Source organism: Lepisma saccharinum, chromosome 1, assembly GCF_977018435.1.
Source record: "Lepisma saccharinum chromosome 1, izLepSacc3.1, whole genome shotgun sequence".
In the NCBI taxonomy this organism is placed as follows: domain Eukaryota; kingdom Metazoa; phylum Arthropoda; class Insecta; order Zygentoma; family Lepismatidae; genus Lepisma; species Lepisma saccharinum.
Genome location: NC_139229.1, coordinates 172,376,909 through 172,401,418, shown reverse-complemented (window position 1 = coordinate 172,401,418; position 24,510 = coordinate 172,376,909). Strand labels below are relative to the sequence as shown.

General features: G+C 38.0%; 1 protein-coding gene across 3 annotated transcripts in view; it reads right to left on the bottom strand.

Moving 5' to 3' along the window:
* LOC145990094 (solute carrier family 22 member 3-like) overlaps positions 1-24,510 on the bottom strand; it is a 93,426-nt gene that overhangs the window by 4,887 nt on the left and 64,029 nt on the right. For all 3 annotated transcript variants that reach the window (XM_083125763.1, XM_083125776.1, XM_083125768.1), the window contains exons 4-9: positions 16,981-17,239; positions 12,106-12,277; positions 11,444-11,570; positions 7,179-7,288; positions 2,045-2,259; positions 172-353 (exon numbers count right to left, since the gene is read on the bottom strand). In XM_083125763.1, coding sequence (XP_082981889.1) covers positions 172-353; positions 2,045-2,259; positions 7,179-7,288; positions 11,444-11,570; positions 12,106-12,277; positions 16,981-17,239 — 1,065 coding nt within the window. The remainder of the gene's footprint in view (positions 1-171; positions 354-2,044; positions 2,260-7,178; positions 7,289-11,443; positions 11,571-12,105; positions 12,278-16,980; positions 17,240-24,510) is intronic.

Here is a 24,510-nt window from a genome sequence, read left to right as displayed (position 1 = left end):
TACACAGGAGAATCTCAAGAGAAAAGTTGTTACGCTTCCCCCAGGATACTTGAACCTGCGCGCGTTCCGTAGCCGGAGTCCAACGCACACTGCTCGTTAACTATTATACTCCTGCAAATGAAAGGCCTTTTCGATAACGTGTTACGGCGCCTAAGACAAACCTCCACTTACCAAATGCACGATTAGCGGCGAACAGAAGGTGGACAGGTGTCCTGCAATGTGCACCAGATTGGTACCTTGGCCACGCAATTGCGTCGGCAGCAGCTCCACGAAATACTGGAGGCTGGCATTCAGCGACACCACGATGAAGAGGCGGCTCAACATGGCCAGCACGGTGATGAACACTGTATCCGCTGCAAGGAGAACAAAGAGTAACATAGCTAGTACTGGCCAGACATTTATTCTTTAATTGGACATGATCCAATATTATGTGTCGTTCACCCTTTAATCTAACGCCACGTTTTGAGAGCGAACTTCTTCCCCCGTCTTCATGTGAACTTTTTTCTCTTCTTTTGTTGGCTGTGAAATCAAACATACAACTGACGTGAAATATTTGGGGAAAAAATCAAGAGGATGAAATTCCGTTTACTTATTTCGAAGCGTCGGAATGTTATGTATGCAATAATTATCTTCTCTCTGCCCTAGGACTGAACATTTGAAATCAAACACGGGGACTTTCTCCTCATTTCCCCGTCAAATGTTACTCTGATTTGCTTCCACGTAGCTAAAGCTGTGGATACTTCTAGATGGCCCGCATATAGAATTCAAGTTTTTAAATCATGAAAATTTTGTACTTTGTATTTTTCTTATTTCGCGTTGCTTTTCTTCCTCTTTATGCTGATCGCGATAATGAGATGACATTGATGAGTCGACACACAAACACAAAAGATCACCAGTATTCCTGCCGGGACTCCTAATCAACACCTCGATGATTTTGGCCACTGAGGCGTCATGAAAAATAAATACCTGCATCTAATTGTGTTGAAACGTTATTTTTAATCCATTAGTATTCACTTACAACAGTTTGAACATGCTGGGGGTGGAGAGGTGATTTTAGGGAGGTGCAAAGCGCAGGGCTAGAATAAATGATGTGATCGATTTGGAACATACTCACGTTTAATGGAATCCAGCTGCGGTACTAGAATGGTACGGATGGAAAGATAATTTGAAAACAATTATGTTGGTTTTGCAACCACTACTGTTTTCTGCCAGAAGTGAAATTAGAGAATATGGCTTACTTCTGTAAGTGTTCCGTGTTAACTTTTTTTACAAAGTCCTTTCCCTTAAATTCGGAGTACCCTTTGCAAATTGCATGCTCACTGGATGGATATTCAGCAAACTTGATACGGAAATGTCGTTGCACATGAATAACAGATTTTTAAATGTTAGGATAACTCTCCTGTCTTCGATGTAGCAAACAGTACACTCGACGTGGTTGGATGATTGATAAACATAATGTTTTTGAGTTTATCTTTCCGTCGGAACTTATTTTCTACACCTGGATTCGACTGAACGTGAGGAATATATGTTTCAAATTGATCTCATCATTTATGCTAGCTAGCTAGCCCTGTAAATTTAGGGGCAAAAAACGACCAAGAATTAAGTATCTGAATTTTTTAATAAGTATTGGTAGATGCAGTTCCGATTTATGTCTTGAAAGACAGGAATACCATAAAGTTCCATTCCATAGTACTTCATTAATAGGCAACTAATGTTTGTTGTGTAGAGTGGGTGCCACGTTCCGCAGACTTGCCCCCTCCCCTAGTCCACAAGGTGAATATGTCTGGCAAAAATTACCATCTCGAAAGCATCCACGAAGCCAAAATCAATAGTGATGCTGTCTTTGTAAGGGTTCGCCTGAACTTCCACAGGACACTCCAGAAATGTTTGAATTCTGGTAGGCAGCACACAGAGTACCTGTTTCGTATTATGGAAGAATACTTTATGCTCATCATGTACAATAATCGTTTAAGGTAACACTAATATATGTTACGTTGCCAGAGAAGATTGTGGAAAATCAACGAAGTGCTATACTACAGCTTACCTCTGGATATTGTAATGATGATCAAGTACAACACCCCGCTAAGGACCATGGGCATGCCACACGTCCACCGGCGTCCCAGGCGGTCCATCAGAACGATAGGCAGGAAGCATGCGGGCGCTTCCACAACCCCCGTGATGGTGAAAGTGATGAAGAGGCTCATGTCCAGGTTTTCAACGTTCCTCACTTGCCCATCGTACACCATCATAAGGATTATCCTGCAATAATAATAATATTAGCTAATAATAACAATTAGGACTCGAAAGTTGATGACCTATAAAATCTCGAAAAATGACCTATAAAATGACTTTAAAATTATTAAAAATTGATCTAGAAATTGTAAAAAATGACCTAAAAATAACTCGCTTTTAAAATGAAAGCTTGATTTTTTCACAAATTACAAAAGAGTGGTTGAATAATTAGATAAAACCCAATGTTTGGTGGTTTTAAGCTGCCAATTTTATATATATTTCATTTTAAATGTATCACAATTATTATCTAATCCATTGCCAAATATTTCAGTGAAAAATGATATTGGGAATTTCCATTGACCGTATTTTCCATTAATGGCGAACTTGATAAAAATACCATGTTCGGAAATTTACATGAGTAAGTTACGCTAGCAAATGAATTTAAAAGTCATAACAACATAGGAAGAGAAAAATAAACCACAAAAATTAAAAAAAATACAACAAAACCGGCCCAATATACTAGACTGGGACAATTTTCAAAAATTCTGACTATAGGAAGCATTTTTGAGGAAAAGCGGGCAAACAACATTTTCTGAATGTATTTGATGTGCTGATTACGAATATTTTGTTTGCCACTCTCGATTTTGGTGTTATATGCTTCAAATCGCTAAAAAACAAAATGGCGGCCATACGGAAAGTTCCTATTAACTTTTGAAGGAGGAGAAACAAAATAGTGATCTTGGTGTCAAACATTATGTTTCTGGGTATGCTGAATCAAAATATTATGTTTTCTAATCTGAAATTTTAAGCTATTTGCTCCAAATCGCTAAAAAAACAAAATGGCGGCAATACGAAATGAGGTCCTATTAACTTTTGAGGAAGGAGAAAGAAAATGTTGATCTTGGTGTCAAACATTATGTTTCTGGGTATGCTGAATCCAAATACTGTTTTCTAATCTGAAATTTTAAGCTATGTGCTACAAATCGCTAAAAAACAAAATGGCGGCCATACGAAATGAGTTCCTATTAACTTTTGAAGGAGCAGAAACAAAATAGTGATCTTGGTGTCAAACATTATGTTTTTGGGTATGCTGAATCCAAATATTATGTTTTCTAATCTGAAATTTTAAGCTGTTTGTTCCAAATTGCTAAAAAACAAAATGGCGGCTACGTGCATCCATGCAATGTTTCGTATCCATACTTTTGAACTAGGAATAAAACAGTGTAACAGTAGGTTTTTAATACAGAAAAAAGTATAGAACATTTCTGATGTAAAGATGCAAAATAATAATATTATTCAAAGCATGAGACCATGTTGAAGTATTAACAGTACCAGTGTATGATAAATCCGCACGTTATCCTTATTCAACCTTATTTTGCCTACAAAAATAGTATAACATTTTTCTAGTCACGGATATTCATGCACTCCTTAGTGCCAATATGTGCACATTTGAAAGCTGCAGTACATACAAGCTGGCCTTTCCCGTAGGAACATGTAGCGGATATACAATCACCCAAACATCCACAGGTGACAATGTCGTAGCAGGGTTGTGGAATTGGTGGCAGTGATTGAAGTTTTGGAACGAGTTGTCCATCAACCATTTTCCATCCCAAGATAGTAGCCTCCACACCATGGCTTGATAGTGGGCCCGTTGTACATGTAACCGTAGAGCATCGGTAGTGGGAGGAGGTGGGGTTGTGCTTGTGGTGTTTTCCCTTTGCTAAACAGCTTTACTCTGGCTTCATCACAGCTGCTTGCATCCGGTACACCATACAACTTACATATGAACTTCTCTGCCTTGTGTGCTGTTTCTTGTTTCAATTCGTCAACACCAAGATTTAGTAGATCATTATTACTCGTATTAGTGTTAAATATTTTCCATGCTGTCTTCTTACTGATCCCAGCAATGTAGGATACTGTGTCGCAGTGTCGCATCCTGTTATGGCGTGGAATGGGATGGGAGTTTCGAAGACAGGATCCGTAAATGAAAGCTTCTGCCTGACTTTATGTACTGGAATGTATTTTTTTTATGTTACTGCTCGCAACCACAATTTCGTAATAATCTTGTGAAATAACGTTACCAATTGCACTAATACATCTGCATCACGTGCTGAGACAACAATGTTATCAGCACCAGAATTAAGACAGTGAACTACAATGTGCGTGTCCGCCTCTTCGTGGTTTGCCTGCAATCCTTCAATAGACAAATCACGATTGTTTGTTCGTACGTCATCCTCCTTGTGAAATCCACCGGAAACCACAAATATTTTGTCTTCAGGAGCATTATTGATCAAATGATTAGAGAGAAAACAGGCCAAATCTTTTTTGTTCTCTGAGTTAGCAAGAAAGTCACTGAATTTGTTGGGGATTGGCACGGATCCATTTTCTATTACTCTCCTTACTAAATGAGCATGTTTCAAGCGCCTATTCCTCGTTCCAGCCTTGATTGAAGTTGCGTTATACCGATCAAAGGTGACATCAATCCTCTTAAAGCTTCTTTCCATAGAAAGAACAAGGTTAAGAAATACATCTGCCAGTTGACCAAGGTTTAAAAACTCCTGCAGGCTTTCCAAGTGCAACAACTAATGCTTGACCATTTTATTATAAGGCATGAAGCAGACGGAATTGATATATCAGGTGGACACATTACATCCTTGGTCATCACATCAGCTAGAATGGCTTTGTTTCCTGTTCTCAGACTTCCGTTTGTGTTGGCAAGGGAGATTGGAATTGGCATTAGTTCATGACACAAAATGCAATTTAGACCCCATTACGACCTGCCTCATAGGCAGTTACGAGGCGCTGGAGAATATTCCTGTCAGTTTTCAAAATGGTTTCCTTGCCACTTACTACCAATTTAACTTCATAGAGGGACTTAAAGCTCTTTGCATTTGACTTATGTAGACGATCACTTGACTTGTGTGTGACTTTTACCAGGGGCCATCATCCTTTCCTTCACGAAGGTGTCTAGCTTTACCTGGCCCAGTGTTTCAGCTTTGAGGAGAGTATCTTGAATATCTGAAGTAGCTAAATCCTTTGTTTGTGGCAATGTTCTGGAGGAACTGATAAGAAACATCTTAAGATGATGGCTCACAGGTGCAGGTCTTTTCAAATTTATAAGTGGATTCATGGTTCTATGTTTCTATCATTCTGAAATAAAGTAAAAAAAGAAGAAAATGTATCACAGGTTTAGTCATTTTTGTGGTTCTTTTGTTTAAAAAAGAGGGAAAAAACTACAACAATTTTCAAACATGTCAGATTAAAAAACATAATATTCGGATTCAGCATACCCAAAAACATAATGTTTGACACCAAGATCACTATTTTCTTTCTGCTCCTTCAAAAGTTATTAGGACCTCATTTGGTATTGCCGCCATTTTTTTGTTAGCGATTTGGAGCAAATAGCTTAAAATTTCAGATTAGAAAACATAATATTGGGATTCAGCATACCCAAAAACATAATGTTTGACACCAATATCACTATTTTGTCTCTGTTCCTTCAGAGGTTATTTGTAGCTCATTTCGTATGGCCGCCATTTTATTTCTTTAGCGATTTGAAGCATATAACATCAAAATCGAGAGTGGCAAACAAAATATTAGGAATCAGCACATCAATTACATTCAGAAAATGTTGTTTGCCCGCTTTTCCTCAAAAATGCTTCCTACACTTCTTACAGCCACATTTCTGAGAATTTGCACCAGGCTATACTAAAAAATGACCAACAAGGCCGAAAAATGCAAATTGAAAACAATGTTTTCTGTTTCTAACTGAAGGAAAATGTACTGATATAAGGTTTAGCATTGTTTTCAAGGCTCAGAAAAAAAATATTATTTTTCATCAACGTCCGAGCCCTAATAATAAATTTAACAAAGTGTTCAATCAAGAAAAATGCCAGCTTATCTTCACTTGGGATCAGCTCGGGATTTCACCCGGCTTGCAATGGCATGGAAGTGCAAAGCTATATTACGTATATTTGAACCTTTATTACTTTAATTCGCTTTTTTTGCTCTTTATGCTAAACGCGACGATGAAAATGAACGATGATTGATTGAGAAGATGCGCATTTTAATGTCGGGAGTCACACCCGGAATCCAGGGTGTAACATATTACTCGTGTTTACACAAACACACACGGTGTCGCCTTACGCAACACCAATAAACTTTCCCAAAGTGTGGAGGATTGCAAGACAAATAACTTTTCCCAATTATGTATTTCGTTGGTGCTTCTCGATGCTATACGAACCCTTGAAAACAGCAATTTTTATCTAGTATGTGCAGTATGCAACCAAGGATGCAACCGATATTTATTTTTCTGTTTCACGAGTATTTCAAGTAGGTAATTTGAATATTAATCGATAATCAGTTATTATAGATCAATTTAGTGTGAGTCTTTGTCTGAAGAAGACCCTGTTAGATGGTGGAAACGCTACGTTTTTAGGGTATATATACAATTTATACAATAAATTTTGTCTTGGTCAGCATTTGAATGTTTTATCAGTTATTTCTGTGTTTGGACTCGTTTTCTTTTACAGCCATCAGTTTCTTTTCCTTCTTTTCACGAGGTGTTTGGGTCTTGTTCCCATCTCGATTTTTTAAAGAATGGTATAGGTTGAGACGATCCCAAGACTTACTTCGGTACTATGCAGGAAGGAATGGAGTGACAATCCGCAGAAGTCCCATTTCTCTCACCCCTTAGAAAACCCTACGTACCCATTCATAAATTATCCATTTTCTTCTTCACTGCCACCATTGAGCACGATTCAGTAGACAAGGACACTAAGTTCGAGACCTGGTCTAATCTGTCTGTGCACGGGGGATCTGAATGTGTAATGGTGCATAGTAATGGAGCATACATAATAATAGCAATATTTTCAATTCCAAAGCGAAAAATCTATCTATGCAGTGAGGTCCATCTTTTGCGATATATATTTTACATACAAACTTACTGCAGAACTGCCATTAGTAAAATCCGTTTCCTCATGTTTGGCGTCTTAAAAAGGTCAAGTGTCGTTTTCTTGCTTATCTTACGCTCCTCTTTGAACTGCTCTGCCAAGACCTGTATCCAAAAACACACGGTTATTATAAATTATTGTACAGCTCTATAATTAGCATTTATTCTATCAAACATGACAAAATTAAGGTGGAAATAGTGTACATTTGTCGCCATAAGTCCCTCCTTTATACAGCATTTTTTATACAGTATATCGGTCGCACTGCAGCTTAGACAAAATTCTTGTTGGAGCGAAATGCAACAGTACTAAGTGAGACGAGTGTACGTACGTATATGGATGCTCGGAAACTCGAATAATTTCAACAAGAAAAATTCTTATCAAAGATAGAGTTTTCGTCACTCCACTTCATGTAAATACACAGGATTTTTAACATCACATCGCAATTGTTGCAAATTTTGATGAGGAAACATATAACTTCAAACTTGTTCGGGAAGAACTGGGTTATCACATTGATATCTGCTATGTGTACAAACATAGCACATCACATCCGTAACTTGGTGCATTCTATGCAAAAACTATATACGGTGTATTTCTATATATTTATTGAGTTGCTTTTTTTGACATGTTTACAGTGTCTATTTCTTTCGTAGGAAACAAGTAGAAACACATATTCAAAACTGCGCCGCCAAGGGTCCCGGGTTCGAATCCCGATCGAGCTTGGTTGTTTGTGAATGTCCATTCATCAATTTCATCATTTCATTACTCATCCCCATCTTCGCAAATTAGCCAAGAGACACAAAACGCAAAGTAAAATAAACTAAATCAATCAATCAATCAACACATATTCAAAACATCCTTATAATCAAAATAACATCTCAATTTTTTTTAAATTACTGATTTTTTCTACAATCTAACTTCGACTATTTATACATACATATAAAAAGTTGAAGTTAGATTATAGAGAATTTATGTATGCATGTGTGTGTGTGTGTGTGTATATATATATATATATATATACATACATACATATATACATATATATATACATACATATATACATACATACATATATATATATCCCAGTAATGCCATACGTTGCATATATGCAACGTCATCTCATATTCCCATTTTAAAGTTTTGTATAGAGTTCTCTAGTAATATGAAATGTCTATGGCCAAGTTTGACTTTTGTGCTGTACAAAAAACATATTTTGTTGACACATAACCTTTAACGTCATCGAAAACTGTTAGTCAATTGTCACTGTGTGTTGTTTCAATATGGATGCAGTACCAGGCACGTCTGGGTCATCTTTGAATGGACAAACCAAACGCATTACGGTGAGTTTTCTTTGGGAGATAATTACTTTCTGTTAATTTAGTATTTCGTTTTCACATTTCTTTTATATATTAGTGATTTTAGTGTACATTCTTTGAGAAAATATAGTTATAAAAAATGTTGCACAAATGCAACATTGGGAATTCCATTTAGAATTGCACCATATGTTCCCAGAGTTGCATATCTGCAACTATGTTTCCAGTGTTGCATATCTGCAACTAATGTACATTATTTGGAATAGTTATGTTTTATTCTAATTCTACATTTTTATCTTTGCATGTGTCATTGCTTTAGAACTATTTCAAGAAGAAATCTAGTATTATAATTGGGGCATTAAGCAGAAAGTGATAATAATAAACAGACTGTCCTTCATTTAGAAAATTGATATCAATTGATTATAATGACATTTTATAACTAAACAGATATGTCAATGAAGCTAAACTCTTGGTAAAATTTGAAAGTAGATGCAGAAGTTATGATATACATGCTATTTCGCATTAATTTCATATCTGATATGTTGAATAAATTATGTAAATCTTGGTTGTTGTAATGTTATGTCACATACATACACAATGCATTGTACATTAACTGTAGTGACAAAAAAATATAAAGCAGCAACTAAACTGACTTTTGGTTGTATATTTTACAGTACCGAGGTCATTTCACTGATGCCAGAGATATTCTTAGTGCCCTTGATGATGTCCAAAGTGATTTTGAGTTCAGTGATGATGATGATGAAGAAGAAGAAGAAGCTGAAGTCCCTAAACACAAAACCCAGTCTCTATCAAATTCAGAAGATGAAAGTGACTGTACAGATTCTGAATCAGATCCATGCAACAGTGTCGACAGCAGGTCAAATAATAATTCTAGTAAGAGACAAAGTTCCTACAAATGGAGGAAGGTACCTTTGAATAAACCATACCCTGAATTTAAAGGTAATGTTGAATGTCATTCTTCTGATGAGTGGACACCATACATGTACTTCAAAGAGTTTATCACTAGTGAAATGATTGAAGAAATAGCCAAAGAAACTAGTATGTATTATTTGCAAGAAACTGGTTCTGTGTATGTTGTAAATTCCAAACTCGTTGAACAGTTTATTGGTTTGTATTTTAGAATGGGTCTTGCTCAGATGCCTAACATTTGATCCTTCTTGGAAATAGAGTGTAGGTATCACCTTGTTGCAGATGTAATGTCTCGGAATGAGTTTGAAAAGTTGTGTAGGTACATTCATTTTACAAATAATGCAGAGGTGTCAGATGATCAGAAAAAGGATAAAGTGTGGAAACTTCGTCCATTCATTTCCCAATTACAAAATAATTTTGCAAAAATTAGTCAAGAACAACATCAAAGTGTTGATGAAATCATTGTGCCATTCACAGGCACAAGAAGTCCAGGGTTAAGACAATATATAAAGGGTAAACCCCATCCATGGGGATTTAAATTGTGGGGAAGAGCAAGTAGCTCAGGATTTCTTCACCAATTTGAAGTTTATGAAGGCAAGTCAGCCAATCAATATTTGTACGGACTGGGTGGAGACACTGTTTTCAAAATGACTTCGCAAGTACCAAGAAACGAAGGCTACATTGTTTGTGCTGACAATTTTTTCTCTTCCGTGCCATTGGCCGATAAACTATTGGAAGAAGGGCTGCATTATTTGGGCACCATACGTGTGAACAGGTTACATGGATGTCCTCTACTATGTGACAAAGATTTGAAGAAAAATGGCAGAGGAGCTTTTGATTATAGAAGAGACACAGATGACAGAATATTGATAGTGAAATGGTATGACAATCGTGGTGTGATACTCATATCTACCAGTAATAGAAGTTAGAAGATGGGAAAAGAAAATGAAGCAATTTCTAAATGTACCATGCCCAAACATCATACAAGAGTACAATTCAATAATGGGTGGCATTGATCTTCATAATTGTTTAGTAAGCTTGTACAAATATTCTATAAAGAGTCGAAGGTGGTATATGTATTTGTGGTATCATCTTCTAACTAGTGCTCTTGTGAATGCATGGCTTCTATACTGCAGAGACAGCAAATTCCGTAGTATACCACATAAGGACAAATTACCCTTACGAAAATTTCAAGCCCTTGCGGCAGAATCTCTTGTAAGCTTCAAGGCACGAAAAGGTAGACTTTCTCAAAGTCCACCTGAAGTGAAAAAGAGGAAGGCAGTATCGCATGGTCCAATGAAAGAGATACGGAGAGACGCAGTAAATCATTTTCCTCAATGGGAAAAGAATCGACAACGATGTAAATTTTGTCCTCAGGGTTACACATATGTATCTTGTATTAAATGTAAAGTAAATCTATGCCTCAACAAAGACAGAAATTGTTTTTACAACTATCATGTGTAACAGAAGTCATGTGAGCATTTACCTTATTGTATTGTAACTACTCACGTGTGGGCATCGAACAGGATTCTTTTGTAAATGTAATAATAATAAATGCCCAGTGTATCATAAATGCAACAAAATTGTTATTTCTTTAGAAAATAAAAAAAATAAAAAATATCGAATATATTTGTTATAAGTTGTCCAAAAGGGTCCAAAAAATCGAAAATGTAATTATGGAACTTAACAAGTTAGTACCTTGGGCATTACAGGGATATATAATCAGCTTTGGATTAATTTTGTATATTCCACTCAAATGAAATAATCATATGAAATTTTGTTAAGATCGCTTTTTGGTTTCGAATGTTACGACTTCCCGTTGTTGTACAAAAATTAAACATAATTAGCTGGAAAACTATGATAGTAAAGTCATTTTATTCACTGTTAAGATGAGAGGAGCTTAAATTACTAGGATATAAGATTGATTGATTTGGAGTATTAAGTCCACTTCATGCACAGTAAGGTTAATCGGGACTACTAGGATATAAGACATGGTTGCTTTGTTATATCTGCTCATACCTTCAGGTCCTGAAACACTTCCTGTTTGATCACTTTGCCGTTGATTTTCGCCACTTTCACGAATATCCCCCGCGCTCTCTCGTAATTGCCTCGCGAGAGAAGCCATCGACTCGATTCCGGAATTATGCTGCAAAAAAAAAACAGAAATAACTCCACATGTAATGTTAAACATTAAACGTCTAAAATGTTAATACGCTGTAATTTGTATAAAGTATAGTTACAGACAGACTTGGGTGGCTAAGGTACTTACTGCCTCCTCAAAAATATCCACTCTCAATGAACATGCTTTAAATGGAAAGATTGAGTTGGTGTTTTAAGTACACTTTATGCACAGGATGGCTAATCGAGACTGGACCTACAGTTTAAAGTGGGATCCAAACCCCTATGTGAGGTGAGAATGAGCGATGAGGATGATATGATGACACTGATAAAAAGGACATTCACAAAGAACACCCATGCCCAGGTCGGATTTGAACCCGGGAGTCCTAATGTCGTAGCGCGCTGAAAAAATAAAACCAAACATGTGCCAGAGATACTAATAAAATAATTGCTAAGGTCATTATGATATTCATTCATAATCTTTTTGTTTGTTTTACGCACCCCAGTAAGTAGAAAATATATTTTAGCTAATATAAGAAAAGAATACATGTAGGAACACTCACAACAGAGTGAAGACGACAGAAGCCATGGGGACGGAGATAACGAAGCAGAAAATCTTCCAATCCCAGAGGCCGTAACCTATCCAGGGCATTGCCACTAGCCCCAACGTAACGAACACAACAAAAGGCAAATTTGCAACCAGCGCCCTCTTGTCCGCATTCACATACTCAAGAACTGTAACGAGAAATGACATCATGAATAATTTTCGACACTCTTTTGTTTTATTACGAAACTCAGGAACCACTTTTATTATGTAATCGAAATAAACTTCACTCCTACTTAGTACAATCGATAACTTAAAATATAAACGTATATAAAAGCAAAGGTCTTCCCTGCGCATTGTCGAGTTGCAGGAAAGAACATACAGAGCATTGAGGAAAGACTCCACGCACTCTCGATCTCGGAAATACTGAAGGTGATGGCCACATTTGATTCCCAGGGCTGCCTACGTTGGATATTAAGGGAAAAAATCACCACCTTAATTGGACTACTCTGAAAATCGAACCCGGATCTGTTGCATAGCAAACCAGACGCCAACGCCATTACAATACTACCCTCAACTTTCCTCAGGCGAGGGTTAAATTAAGCCTAGGTATAAAAGGCAACAATAATATTATTATAAACAAGCAAGCGGAATATACTTCTTTATTAGTGAAGAAGGTTACATTATTGAGAACTACATAATTTGTATTCATGTCCACGTAACATTAGAATAATTAAATCAAGAAGATTTAGATGGGCAGGCCATATGGCACGAATGGGAGAGAAGGAAAGAAAAGTTTACAGGACTCTTGTTGGGAAACCTGATGGTAAGAAGATCAAGGGATAAGAAAATCGGTAAGGATGGAAAAGATTGGACTGATCTTGCCCAGGATAAGGGCAGATGGAAGGCTTGTGAAGCTGCAGCCATAGAAATTCGAGTTTAAGAAGGCTAGAGAGTTAGTTAGCATAGGCGTATATATAGAGGTCACTTAAGGGGTGGGGGAATCAACTTTTGGTATGATCAGGGTATCGAAATCCAATCTGCCACCATATGAAGGATCACAATTTTATTAAATTAGGCCTATTTACACTTTCTATCTTCTTTACATAAAATGAATACGAAACTACTTTTTAAAAAGCTACTTCCACCTCCACTTTCAATAAGAATTAGAATTTTCCTCTTTGCTACGAAATTAAAAATGGCATCATCGGTGTTGATTTTAATATTCTTATGTACAGTCACCGGCAATAAAAATGGAACGCCTAGATTCTGAAATACTCGCTTGCCTGCAAGTCGCTGTGTGTGTTGCCTACTTGTACGGGGCTGGTAGAAGTTGTCATTGGAAATTTGTTATTAAAATCCACTTATTGCCGTAGAGTTAGGCAAACACACCCAACACCTTGCATGTAAGCGAGTATGTCAGGAGCTAGATATCCGATTTTTATTGCCGGTGATAGTACATAGTCCACCTTTCAAAGTGCACGACATAATGTAAGGCCCGTTAGTCGAGTATCTCCCGTTGAATTTCGAAACCATGATTTTAACCTCTTTAATATTGAAAACATTCTCTCGTGTGTTGCAGTTAAAACTGACAGTGGAGCTAAGATTACAGACAATTTGTGTATATTTGGGTTTTTAGCCTGGTCACAATTTTCTGCTGGCTCTAATGCAGTCCCTGGACTTACAGTTTGCCATGTTCGAAATTCAGATTTGAAAATGTAAAAATTATGAACCAGGCCATTAAATATTTTTATCCACTGTTCCAATTAATGAGAGATAGCCATTTCACATTTTTTGGAAAACGTTGTTCCAGTTTTGCCATACGTTTATTGAGTGTGTGGCGGTTCTACATCTCTTAACGTCTGCTCTAATTAATTTCTCTGCATGTGGATAAATTTCATTGAAGTTTTCTGTTCTCTCTCTCTCTCTCTCTCTCTCTCTCTCTCCCCCTCTGTTATTTTAATATCTCAATTAGAATACTGGCATGTTCATAGCACTGAACAAGATCATAGTCCACCTTTCAAAGTGCACGACATAATGTTGTACTGTACTGTACTGTATGAAAACATTTTTTTAGAACAAGTGAAGATACCACAAACTCCCTAGAGGTTACACAGTGAAGAAACTGAAAAGCTCGCTGAGATGTTTCTGTTGTACAGTCAACAGCAAAGATAATGGTAGGCAAATTGTCCACCGCTATTTTCATTACTATTTTATTCTACACTGTATGTTGTTTTAAGGAATGAAACTATGTTGGCTCGAAGCAGGCGTTGCTCTCTGCTTGTTGACGTCATTATTTCAATTCACTGACATCACATTGTGTAATACAGACCGAATGAAAATGGTGGTGGACAATTCGCCTACTGTTTCTTTCGCCGTTGGGTGTACTATTAATTTGTAAAATTCCTTTTATTGTGAATTGTCCACAAATCGAGGTACTGACTGATACTTTTCTGTCCATCCTGTGTCACACAACTGCAGAGTGTCTTATAATCCTTGCACTGCGTTTATTTTTAAAACAGATTCCTTTGAGAAGACTCAAGGAAAAATATATAACTCATTTAACAGTCCCAATGAAGTTTCTCATAATAAAATTTCACATGAATAGGCACTAGCTAGACTTAAAGTGTATGCTGCACGATGCACAAAAAATGCTTGCGAATACATCTCCGAAATTATTGTTCTCACCCCTTAATTACTCATTACAGCAGCACCATCGTATCCTTGACCAACCACTTTTTTTTCTAAATCCACATCCACCGCAAAGAGAGTACAAGTAATATTTTAAGGTAATTCAGATGCAGCTATATCTTCAATAGGAACAAATCGGATATAAAATTTCTCGTACCGATCCAGACTTTGGAAAATGATCTATCGACTTTCTCGATTATCAAGAAGTTGGGAAATTTCAATTTGTCAGGAAATTCGAACTTAAACAAGGCTTATTCTTAAAATTCGGCACACTATAAGAACAGGAACTTATAATGAAATTGTAATATTCGTGGTTACAATTTAAAAAAATAACTGTTTCGGGCAGGTACGTACCAGAGCCTTGTTAGTCTGAAAGTATGCAGTGGAAGACAGATTGACTTTGAGTACCTGTAGGCTTATATAGTCGACGCGCTAGCTACGTTAACGACCGGCTGGCTTTGAAGTCCACGGAGCGCGCCCACCAGCTGTAACAATCACATTCAACGCACAGTGTTGCCACACATCTACTCTCCACATCTACTCTACGCCACCTTGTCCCTCCGCGCACAAGCACCTACCCACGGTCCCCACATTGAAGTTGCTAACTACGGCAACAGCGTATCCGCAGTCATGTGACTGAGACTCCACGTGGAGTAGACGAACAGAATGACAGCTGCGCCCATTGGCTGAAGGTTGAGTGTGATTGGACGAAAACAACTCGCCCGCTATTTATCACCACCCACGTTCGTGGCGGCGGCTTTCTTCAGTTCTTCGACGTTAACGAAGTAAACGAGTGGACTATACCTATTAATAGTTATGTTCTATTATGATACAGTCAAAGAGGAGTTCATCTAGAATCTTCCATTTTACTGGAAAGGGGGTAAGCTCATTTCAGGTGGTATAAGAACAATATTAGCATCGTAATAACGATAAATTGATCTTTTGTGAAAATTTGAGGGGTTGTGTGGAAAAATCAGTGAAGTCAACCTGGTAATTTTTATATAAAAAGCTTGGACATAAACATATGAATTATTAATAAAATGATTGGGAGTCAAATGAATGTACCAGATTTTTACTTGTTACGTATCCCTCATTTTCATTTTCGAGTTACGTTTAGCTAGGCAGCCTGGCAGGAAGTATAGGAAAGTGTTAACTTCAGCTCCAGCTCAGCGAAAAGCATTCGCCAATATTTGCAAATTAAAATTGATGAGAGAGAAAAAGGGGAGGAGTTTTGATCAGGGTGATTGCAAGTGGCATCTGGCTCGAGAGAGACGGGGGTTGGTCTGGGGTTTTGAGGAGAACAGGAGAGTGGTTCGGGAGTAAGAAAAGGGATCTTGAGTTTTGGAGAGAGGAGAGTGAGTTGGATTTGGAAGGAGATTCAGGCTGGATGCAGACTTTTAGAAACTTGTTTGGAAGTGGAGTGCAGCGAAGCTGAGTGACAATTTAAGAGGCGACTTCAGCAAGCGAGTGAGAGTTACTTTAGAAATCCTTCTGCCCACGCTTCTAAAGAGAGACAGGTAATATACTTTTATAATGCCATCCTTTGCCAATGCAGACTTAAGGTCATAGTAACCCAAATCATGAGAGTTGCCATTTTATAAATGGTTCTGTAAATTTAAGTTTATTCAGGTACCTCCTGCAGTTAGCAGATGCAGCCAACCGAGAGCTTACGGGCTACCGCTAACCCCCGATTGAGAATAATTACTTTCATCTAAAGGGCTCCAGGTTCGATCCCCGAACCTTTCGAGGTTCACACGCTTAGTAAAAGTGTGTCACAGTACGAATACGTGATATATGCTATTAGATAGCTAGCTACTCATCTGGTAAAATGTATTTTAAATGTTAAGTATTCAACGCAAAAATTGTCTCTGCTTATTATTTTCAAACTTGCATCTCATTCCATAAATCATATCTGTGAAAGAACGCTCTCGCCTGTGAGACTGAGAGATGCAGGAGGCACTGTCGGTCGCGTGCCTTCAATGGGAAACCTCTCGTTATCTGATTCGTGTCAGCGCCTTCCCCGCAGTATTGCTTACCTCTGAGCTCAAGTGGCTCCCCCATTCCTGCTCTGTTGCACACTGACCTTGAGGTGCAGGGTGCAGGCAGTAAGCGGAGCGCTCGCTGGCCTCCACAAGAGCAAACGAGTTGCCCAAGCGTATAAATTACAATCAACAAATACACTGTACTATAATCATACACTTACTGCAAATGTAGGCCATCACGTAGCAATTGTCGTAAGCGAGTCCCATGATGAGTCTGAGACAAACGAATACGGTGAAGTCAGTGATGAAGGCAGTTGCGATGCTGGCCGCGCAAGCGAGAATATTGGAAAGAATCATCGCAGGGAGACGGCCATACCGGTCTCCTATGAATCCAAATATCAAGCTGCCGAGTACTGAGCCAACAAAGAATAAAGACTGGCCGGTGCTAGGCTTCCAACTGTCGTCACATACCCAGTTCATCTGTGATAAAGATAAAAATAAAGGACATATGACAGTGGCAGATGGAATATTGAGACTGAGGAGTCGACAGTAGTAACAAACCGCCATATACCAGGTTTTGTGCCCTGAGGACATATCTATTTTGCGTTTTTGATGACGTAATTGGGGGTAATTTACATGTTTCCGGTGACGTTAATGAGTTGAAATTCTTGGACATGTGTGTGAGTATGGTTTCTGGGGGTGGAGGATGCGAAAAAACGTGTTTAATGTGTGAAATGTTGTTCTTTTTTTTATTTTTAGTAGTTCCTGGAAACCGTAAGAGTTTTGTTGGTCGTTAATTGAAAGGAAGATGACGGTTGAGAAGCTAAGCTAATCGGGACTTTCAAACAAATGGAATTAAATACCCAATCTTGTCAAACTTGGGAATCGAACCCGGAACCGTTTGATTAAAATCATCGTAATATTAAACAATTAATTGTCATCTCAGCTCCTCATGACAATGGGGCAACCATCTTGGCCGCCATGTTGTTGTTTTTAATTTTGGCCGTAGACTCCTCTTCCATATATTCTATTGAAAGGTCTTGTTGAGCAGATTCCGAATATACGATTACTTTCACTGCACGTTAATTAGGAAAATTTTCCGGACAGGCTTAAAAGTTTTCAAATTTACTTACATTGTGTGCACAAAAGCTAATCGGCACTTTTAAACAAATGGAATTAAATATCCAATTTTGCCAAACTTGGGATTCGAACCTGGAACCATTTGATTAAAAACTTCAGCATTAACCATTTTATATTTAACTATTATCTATGTTGTCCTTCTGAACCATTTAATTAAAAACTTCAGCTTTAACACTTTTATATTTCAACTAGTATGTATTTCGCCCACAACCGCTACGCCGCCGCCGCCGCCGCCGCCACTGCACTCAAAACTCAGCCGCCATAATGTTTTATAAAGATACTATTTTCCCACAGATAGACTAATCGGGACCTATGTTTGAGACCAATAGCAATTGCTACCATTTGAGGGGTGTGGAATGCGGAAAACTTGTTTAATGGCACACAAACCTGGCGTGAGACGATGAATCTACGTTTTCACACAATTCCGTTCCACCTGCGCATTACGCGTTTTTTTGTCTCCCTCCTGGTTCAAGATCTTCGATGTGGAATGGAGTCATTATATTTATAGCTTGCCTCCTGGATTCGACCTTGCCTTTTTTCAGAACGTATCGCGAACTTTCAGAGCCTCCGTACGGTGATATTAAAAACGCAGCAGCTGGCAACCTTGGCGAGATACTCGCACACGCGCGTGCACTCATAAGCAAGGTTCCTCAGTTCGCACTCCAGATATTTCCCCCTCTTCCTCCCTTGCACCCACCTTTCTGATTTATAGTCACGTACAAACAGAAAGAATGCGGCGGAAGCACTTACGAAGAAAATACGTATAGAGGGAAGACAGACGGAAGGGAAGAAATGGGAACAAGGGACAGAAAACAGATCAAATGAAAGATGTATCCGTAAAACTAAGTCCCCCTTCCCCAAAAATACAATGAAATCTTGGGAGTAGCCGTTTCCTTATAATACTGCAATAGCGTCTTGCTCCACACCGCATGCACTTTTCATATGCATTCACCAAACCAGAGCTAAATACGTGGAACCAGTGGCGTGCCAGAAAGTCAGGGGGCAATTTGGCGCTCTCTTTTACTCATGAAAATCAGGCATATGGTCCTTCACTATGCTTAGAAAGGAAGTTGAGTGGAAAACATGTTTAATGCGTAAAACGTTGTTTTTTCTTATTTTTTAGTAGTTCCTGGAAACTGTGAGAGTTTTGTCGGTCGTTATATGAAAAGAAGCGAACCTGGAACCTTTTGAATACACAATAACATTGTCAACCATCTTAATTGGCTTTTGAATATCTGTTTGTGGATAGATGCTAACCGGGACCGATAACACACTTTTTTTTTTGGAAAGGAGGAAATGATTATTAGGCAATTTGACAACATTGGGAATCGAACCCGGGATCTCTTGATTTCAGCATTAACTTTTACACCCTATGTACAGTCATGGAAAATAGTTCTTGGGCCACGAGACCTACGATATCGTAACATCTTAAAGCCTGTTGTCTATGCAACCCAAATAACAAAATTGTCACTTGGGTTTACCTGGCGGACCTGGATTCTCGGGAATGATTGAGTATTGACAGTAGCGTGAGTCATACCCCCAGGCCCAGCCAAAACAAACAACAGCTGGGTGCCGTGAGACCACCAGAAAAAGTTTCAGGAATTGGTTTCTTAACAACAGCTATTCGTAAGAAAATGTTCTCTTTAGTGATATTAGAGTCATTGTCAAGAAAGTTCACTGAAATGGTGGTTTTCGTCGAATCATCATCGCGCAACACACATGATGTCAACCCAGAAGTCCTTGAAAAAGATTGGAGTTAAAAACAACTACTTGACAATTGATAAGACGAATCGATATTCATTAGTCCCAACTTAGAATTTTGTGTAAGACATGGATCATCATGTCCTATCATCCATTTCATAACTTCATTGACGCCAAGTGCTAGAAAAGCAATATAAAATAAGCAAAATTAATAAATTAATAAATGACATTTTCAGCGATTTCACGCAGCGACTCAGTTGCATGTAGACAAAGTTTCATTAATCGGGAACCAAGGGCTTCATTGTGCTTCATTGTCATTTTCCCTCCGCTTTGCCTGCCGCGATTAACCTGATGTTGATTAATGCACAATCCACAAAGTGCACCAAAGCGGCGCATATTATGAATAGGTAAACTATGTGATATTATGCTAATTTACAATTTAGTAATAAAATGTGAATTTTGGGGGCTTCAGTTAAGTGGCTGCACATCCATTACGTAATCGCGATATCATCAAATTGTACGAAGCGTGTCTACACCTACGTAAAGTGTCAGTCCCCGTCATAGGCGTGCGCAGACCCGAATAACGTAATTTCATCTCACTTGTTTAAATTTTATTGCATTAATGGATGTGTTTATATATACACCCCTTCCCACGCCCCCCACACACATATAAATACATACATACATACATACATATATACAACACACACACACACACACACACACACACACACACACACACACACACACACACATATATATATATATATATATATATATATATATATATATATATATACATATACATATATACCAAACAGTAAAAATCATATAAATTGTCTCTCAAATCTGCGCGTTCCTTTTCCTCCAAACAATTGTTTATGCACTTAAGAGAAAACCTTTTAGCAGCAGTACTTCTCTCCTCGGTAATATAAAATGCATTACAGAAAACAAATTGCGAGCAAAACGACCAATAAATTTTCAGATTCAAATTTTTGCAAAATGAAAACAATGTCGATTTAATATGGGAAAAAAATTCATGGAGCGCCATATTATTCTCTTTTACATTTTTTTTCATTTAGATCGTTTGGCGTCCAGGGTTAACTCCCGCCGACCCCTAGCTACGGCTCTGAACTTGACTAGACTGCAAGAAAAGCATACATTGCGAGCGAAGCGAGCAAGAACATTTTACAAAAGGTATTTATATTTGTATAAAATTTGAAATCAAGGGGGCAATTGCAGCTCTGTCCCTCCCCCGCAGGTGCTCTTGGCAGTCAGGAAGAAATAATGCAAGAAAGACGTGAAAACAAAATCCATCTTGAGTATCCTTTTGTCCTGCTACTCTTGCTTTCCTTTACTTCCATGTTTGCCCCCTAAAATTGATTTCCGTTCAAGGTTGTGGGGGGCTGTGGTTTCGCCACTGCACCCCCTTCGCCCGTAGTTGCCTTTAGTGTTGCCCACGAGACGAGACTTTGGCCTGTCTCGTCTCGAAAATATTCGTTTGTCTCGGGACACATGATCAATCTCGTCTCGTCTCGAATTTTTAAAAGCCTGTCCCGTTTCGTCCCGTGGGCAACACTAGTTGCCTTGAACTTTCATCGGCTTGAAAATACTTAATTTTCTTTAAGAGTATAATATAGTTTAATAACGGCGATAGGATTCATCTATCCTAAATTCCTAGGTGAAAATATAATAATATAGGGGCATAGATGTCTGAAAGGGAGGTAAGGATAGCCACATCTTCCCCTTAGAAAACGAATGTCAACCAAAAAGTACGTTTTCACATGTATAATTTGATTTCAGTCATAATAATTTACATTAATTATTATAATGAGGATGCAGGAATGCGATAATGCAACACTATTATCGGGGTAATATGCCCCATGGAAAAATACCTTGCTTGTCTCTTCGTGGAAAAAATCTGCAGACGTCCATGATTAGGGGTGCATTTGCCCTCCCCCTGGCCCCATGGGCGCACGCCTATGATCCCCGTGATGGAATATGTAGCGCAAAGCCAGGGCTTTAAGATCAAATGTGTTTTGTTATTGTTTTTATTAGTAATTACCTCAGTTTTCTTCCTCTGAAGTTAAATTATTCATGACGACGATTTATGATTACATTAAAGACATGAATGAACATACACAATGAATCCATTTTGGTCGGAACTCGAACTCGGAACCTTGTTCGGCAAGAAATAAAAATATCCATAAGGCATGAGTGTTTCATTGGAGATGTTCCTCTACTTCCGTCATTTTATCACTAATATATTTCTTTAATATACAATAATAAGTCACAACTACCTAAAAATAAATATTATTTTGCATTTTCACATGCATATGTTTTTTTACGGTTAGAGCGTGAACTGACACCTGTTTATTTAGATTGTTCATTATGTTTCGTGTGTAGTTAAAGATAGGAAATATGCTTGAGGAACGATTAGGGCTATAAGAATTCCGTCCGTGACGGAGTGGTTAGCACAGTGCGCTACGATGTCTGATGTCCTGGGTTCGAATCCCGTCGTGCGTATGGGTGTTCTTTGTGAGTGCCCCTTCATCAATTTCATCATATCACTCATCCTCGTCGTCGCGATTAGCAAGAGGTGAAAGAAAAAACGACGCTAAATAAGAAAATAAAAATACTTATAAGAATCAATCTTATTTCCGGACGTGTCCTACATTTTATAGTTGTGTCTGGCCTCCGGAAGGAATTTGAAAGAAATCTCAAATGTCTTATACGTATTTTGAGCATCACGTAACTTCAAATTAGATGGAGAAACAGAAAAACTGAGGGAAGTCTAAGATAACGTGGCTCCTTGGAGAAGTATGCTTAAATCAAAGAGTGTGCATGGCTGCTACTGGATGTTCGGAAAAACAATTACAATCCCAGCTCAGAAATTACTTCACGATTTTCTAGATCTGAAAAAGTCCGGATATATGTATAAAAATGCTTACTTTGTGAAGTTTTATCGATATAAGTGTCGGTAATTTGTTCGAAGTAACAAGTAATTTTTCTCGTTATTGGAGAAATAAGGCACACAATTCTGTTTTTTCCCAGTGTATAGTAGTTTTCTACATATTAATAAACAAGAACTTCCAGATTTTGTTTACGAAATTGTGAATTTTTTCCTTCCCGAATTCATGGATTGATTTCTCTTCCTGGCCCCACATCGACGAACAACGTTCTGTCTTACATACACAAGTTGAAATCACATACAGCGTGCTATTAATTAGCAGTTGAGGAATTTTGAACTCAACCGTTCACTTCAACATTAATTTTTCAGCTGAAGATGTGTCATATTCTCGTTATATGGTAAGATGTCCTAGTAACCTATTATAGTTACTGCAAATACTATCGTGTTCAACATTTTGAGACAATTTGTCCTAATTTCCGCTGACGAGTGATCTGATAGCCCTATGTGTGATGAGAACTGTTTTTACTCAATTTCTGATATAATTTATTCCAGCATTTCCTTCAACTTCTATTACCTTGTTATTACCTCCAATGCTTACACAACTTTTCCTTCGTGCTCGACCTTTGGGTTCAGAAATGTTTACAACACCCCCATCTCCCGCGTGTAAATAGCAGGCAACAACACTCTGGAAGACCATAATGTATACAACTTGTTTACTACATATTTTACGAAAATATTAGAATGTTAGCTTGATATAACTGTGGATTGGAACGAACGAAATAAAATAGCTGTTTTATACGCACACTGGAACGAGCGCAGGCTTGCTGTGAGTCACTCTGGCAGTGAAGGTTACTGATCGAAGCAGTAGGTGCTTGCTTACTACAAGCAGGCGCCTTTCCTCAAGGAAACACGGAAATCTTAGTTACTTTTTTTCTCGCCAGACTACTGGTGAATATTTACAGGAACGTAAGGAGTAGTATCGTATTCTATTGGAATTAGATTTCGTGGTGTTTAAAATATATCATAACAATATGTAGATCTCTTTTGTGACCTACACTGAACTTATTTTAAAGTTTCATTGACATGTGAAAGCGGAAATTTAGAGATCCTTCTTCCTTACGATTTCTAAACAACCGAAGAGTGTGGTGAACGTGAAACTACTTATTGTTCGCATCAACGATATGCATTATACAAATGGTCCTTAATCAAAAACCCTATTACATCACAGGAAGTGATATTTAAAACAATTCTACCACGTATCCAACGTAACCAATATTCAGATTGATTCCAAGCTTCTGTTTGGGTTATTTTGTGTCGCATTTTTACCTCTTGCGATAATCGCGACGACGAAGATAATGGGTAATGATACGAATGCAATGCTACATCTAAGCCTCAACAGGTTTAAAAAATGGATCCTCTGGCTTTGTAGAGAGTTACGGTGATTTTGATTTTTATTTTCATTTGGTATTTTAAGTCCACTTTATGCACACAAAGGCTAATCGAGACTGCATCTACAGTTTAAAGTGGGATCCTAACCACTGTGTCTCCACCGGGTATCGAACAGGGGACTCCTTGATTACAATGCGACTCCTCTACTACAGCGCCATCGGGAAGGATGAGAGAGAGAGAGAGAGACAGAGAGAGAGACAGAGAGAGAGAGTTACGGTGACTACGATAATGAAGAATTGAAAGTAGCAGAACGCCTAAGCTATTTTTTTTCAATATTGGAATCGTTAATGAATGTTATGAATGTCAGTTCAAATTGAAAAAAATAAACTACTTGTAAAAGATTTCCAGAGTGCCGTTACAAATCGTTAATTTTTCTCTTTCCACACATTACTTTGCTACTATGTAGATATTTGCATGCTAAGATGTAGAAAGTTCTGCATTTTCAGTGTTTGGAATTGCGATTTATTTCTGAGAATGGAGTGAGTAGTGGGAAAAGGATCACCTCACATGCTTGGATTATACCGTGCGTCCATTTCGATCTTCAGCCGAG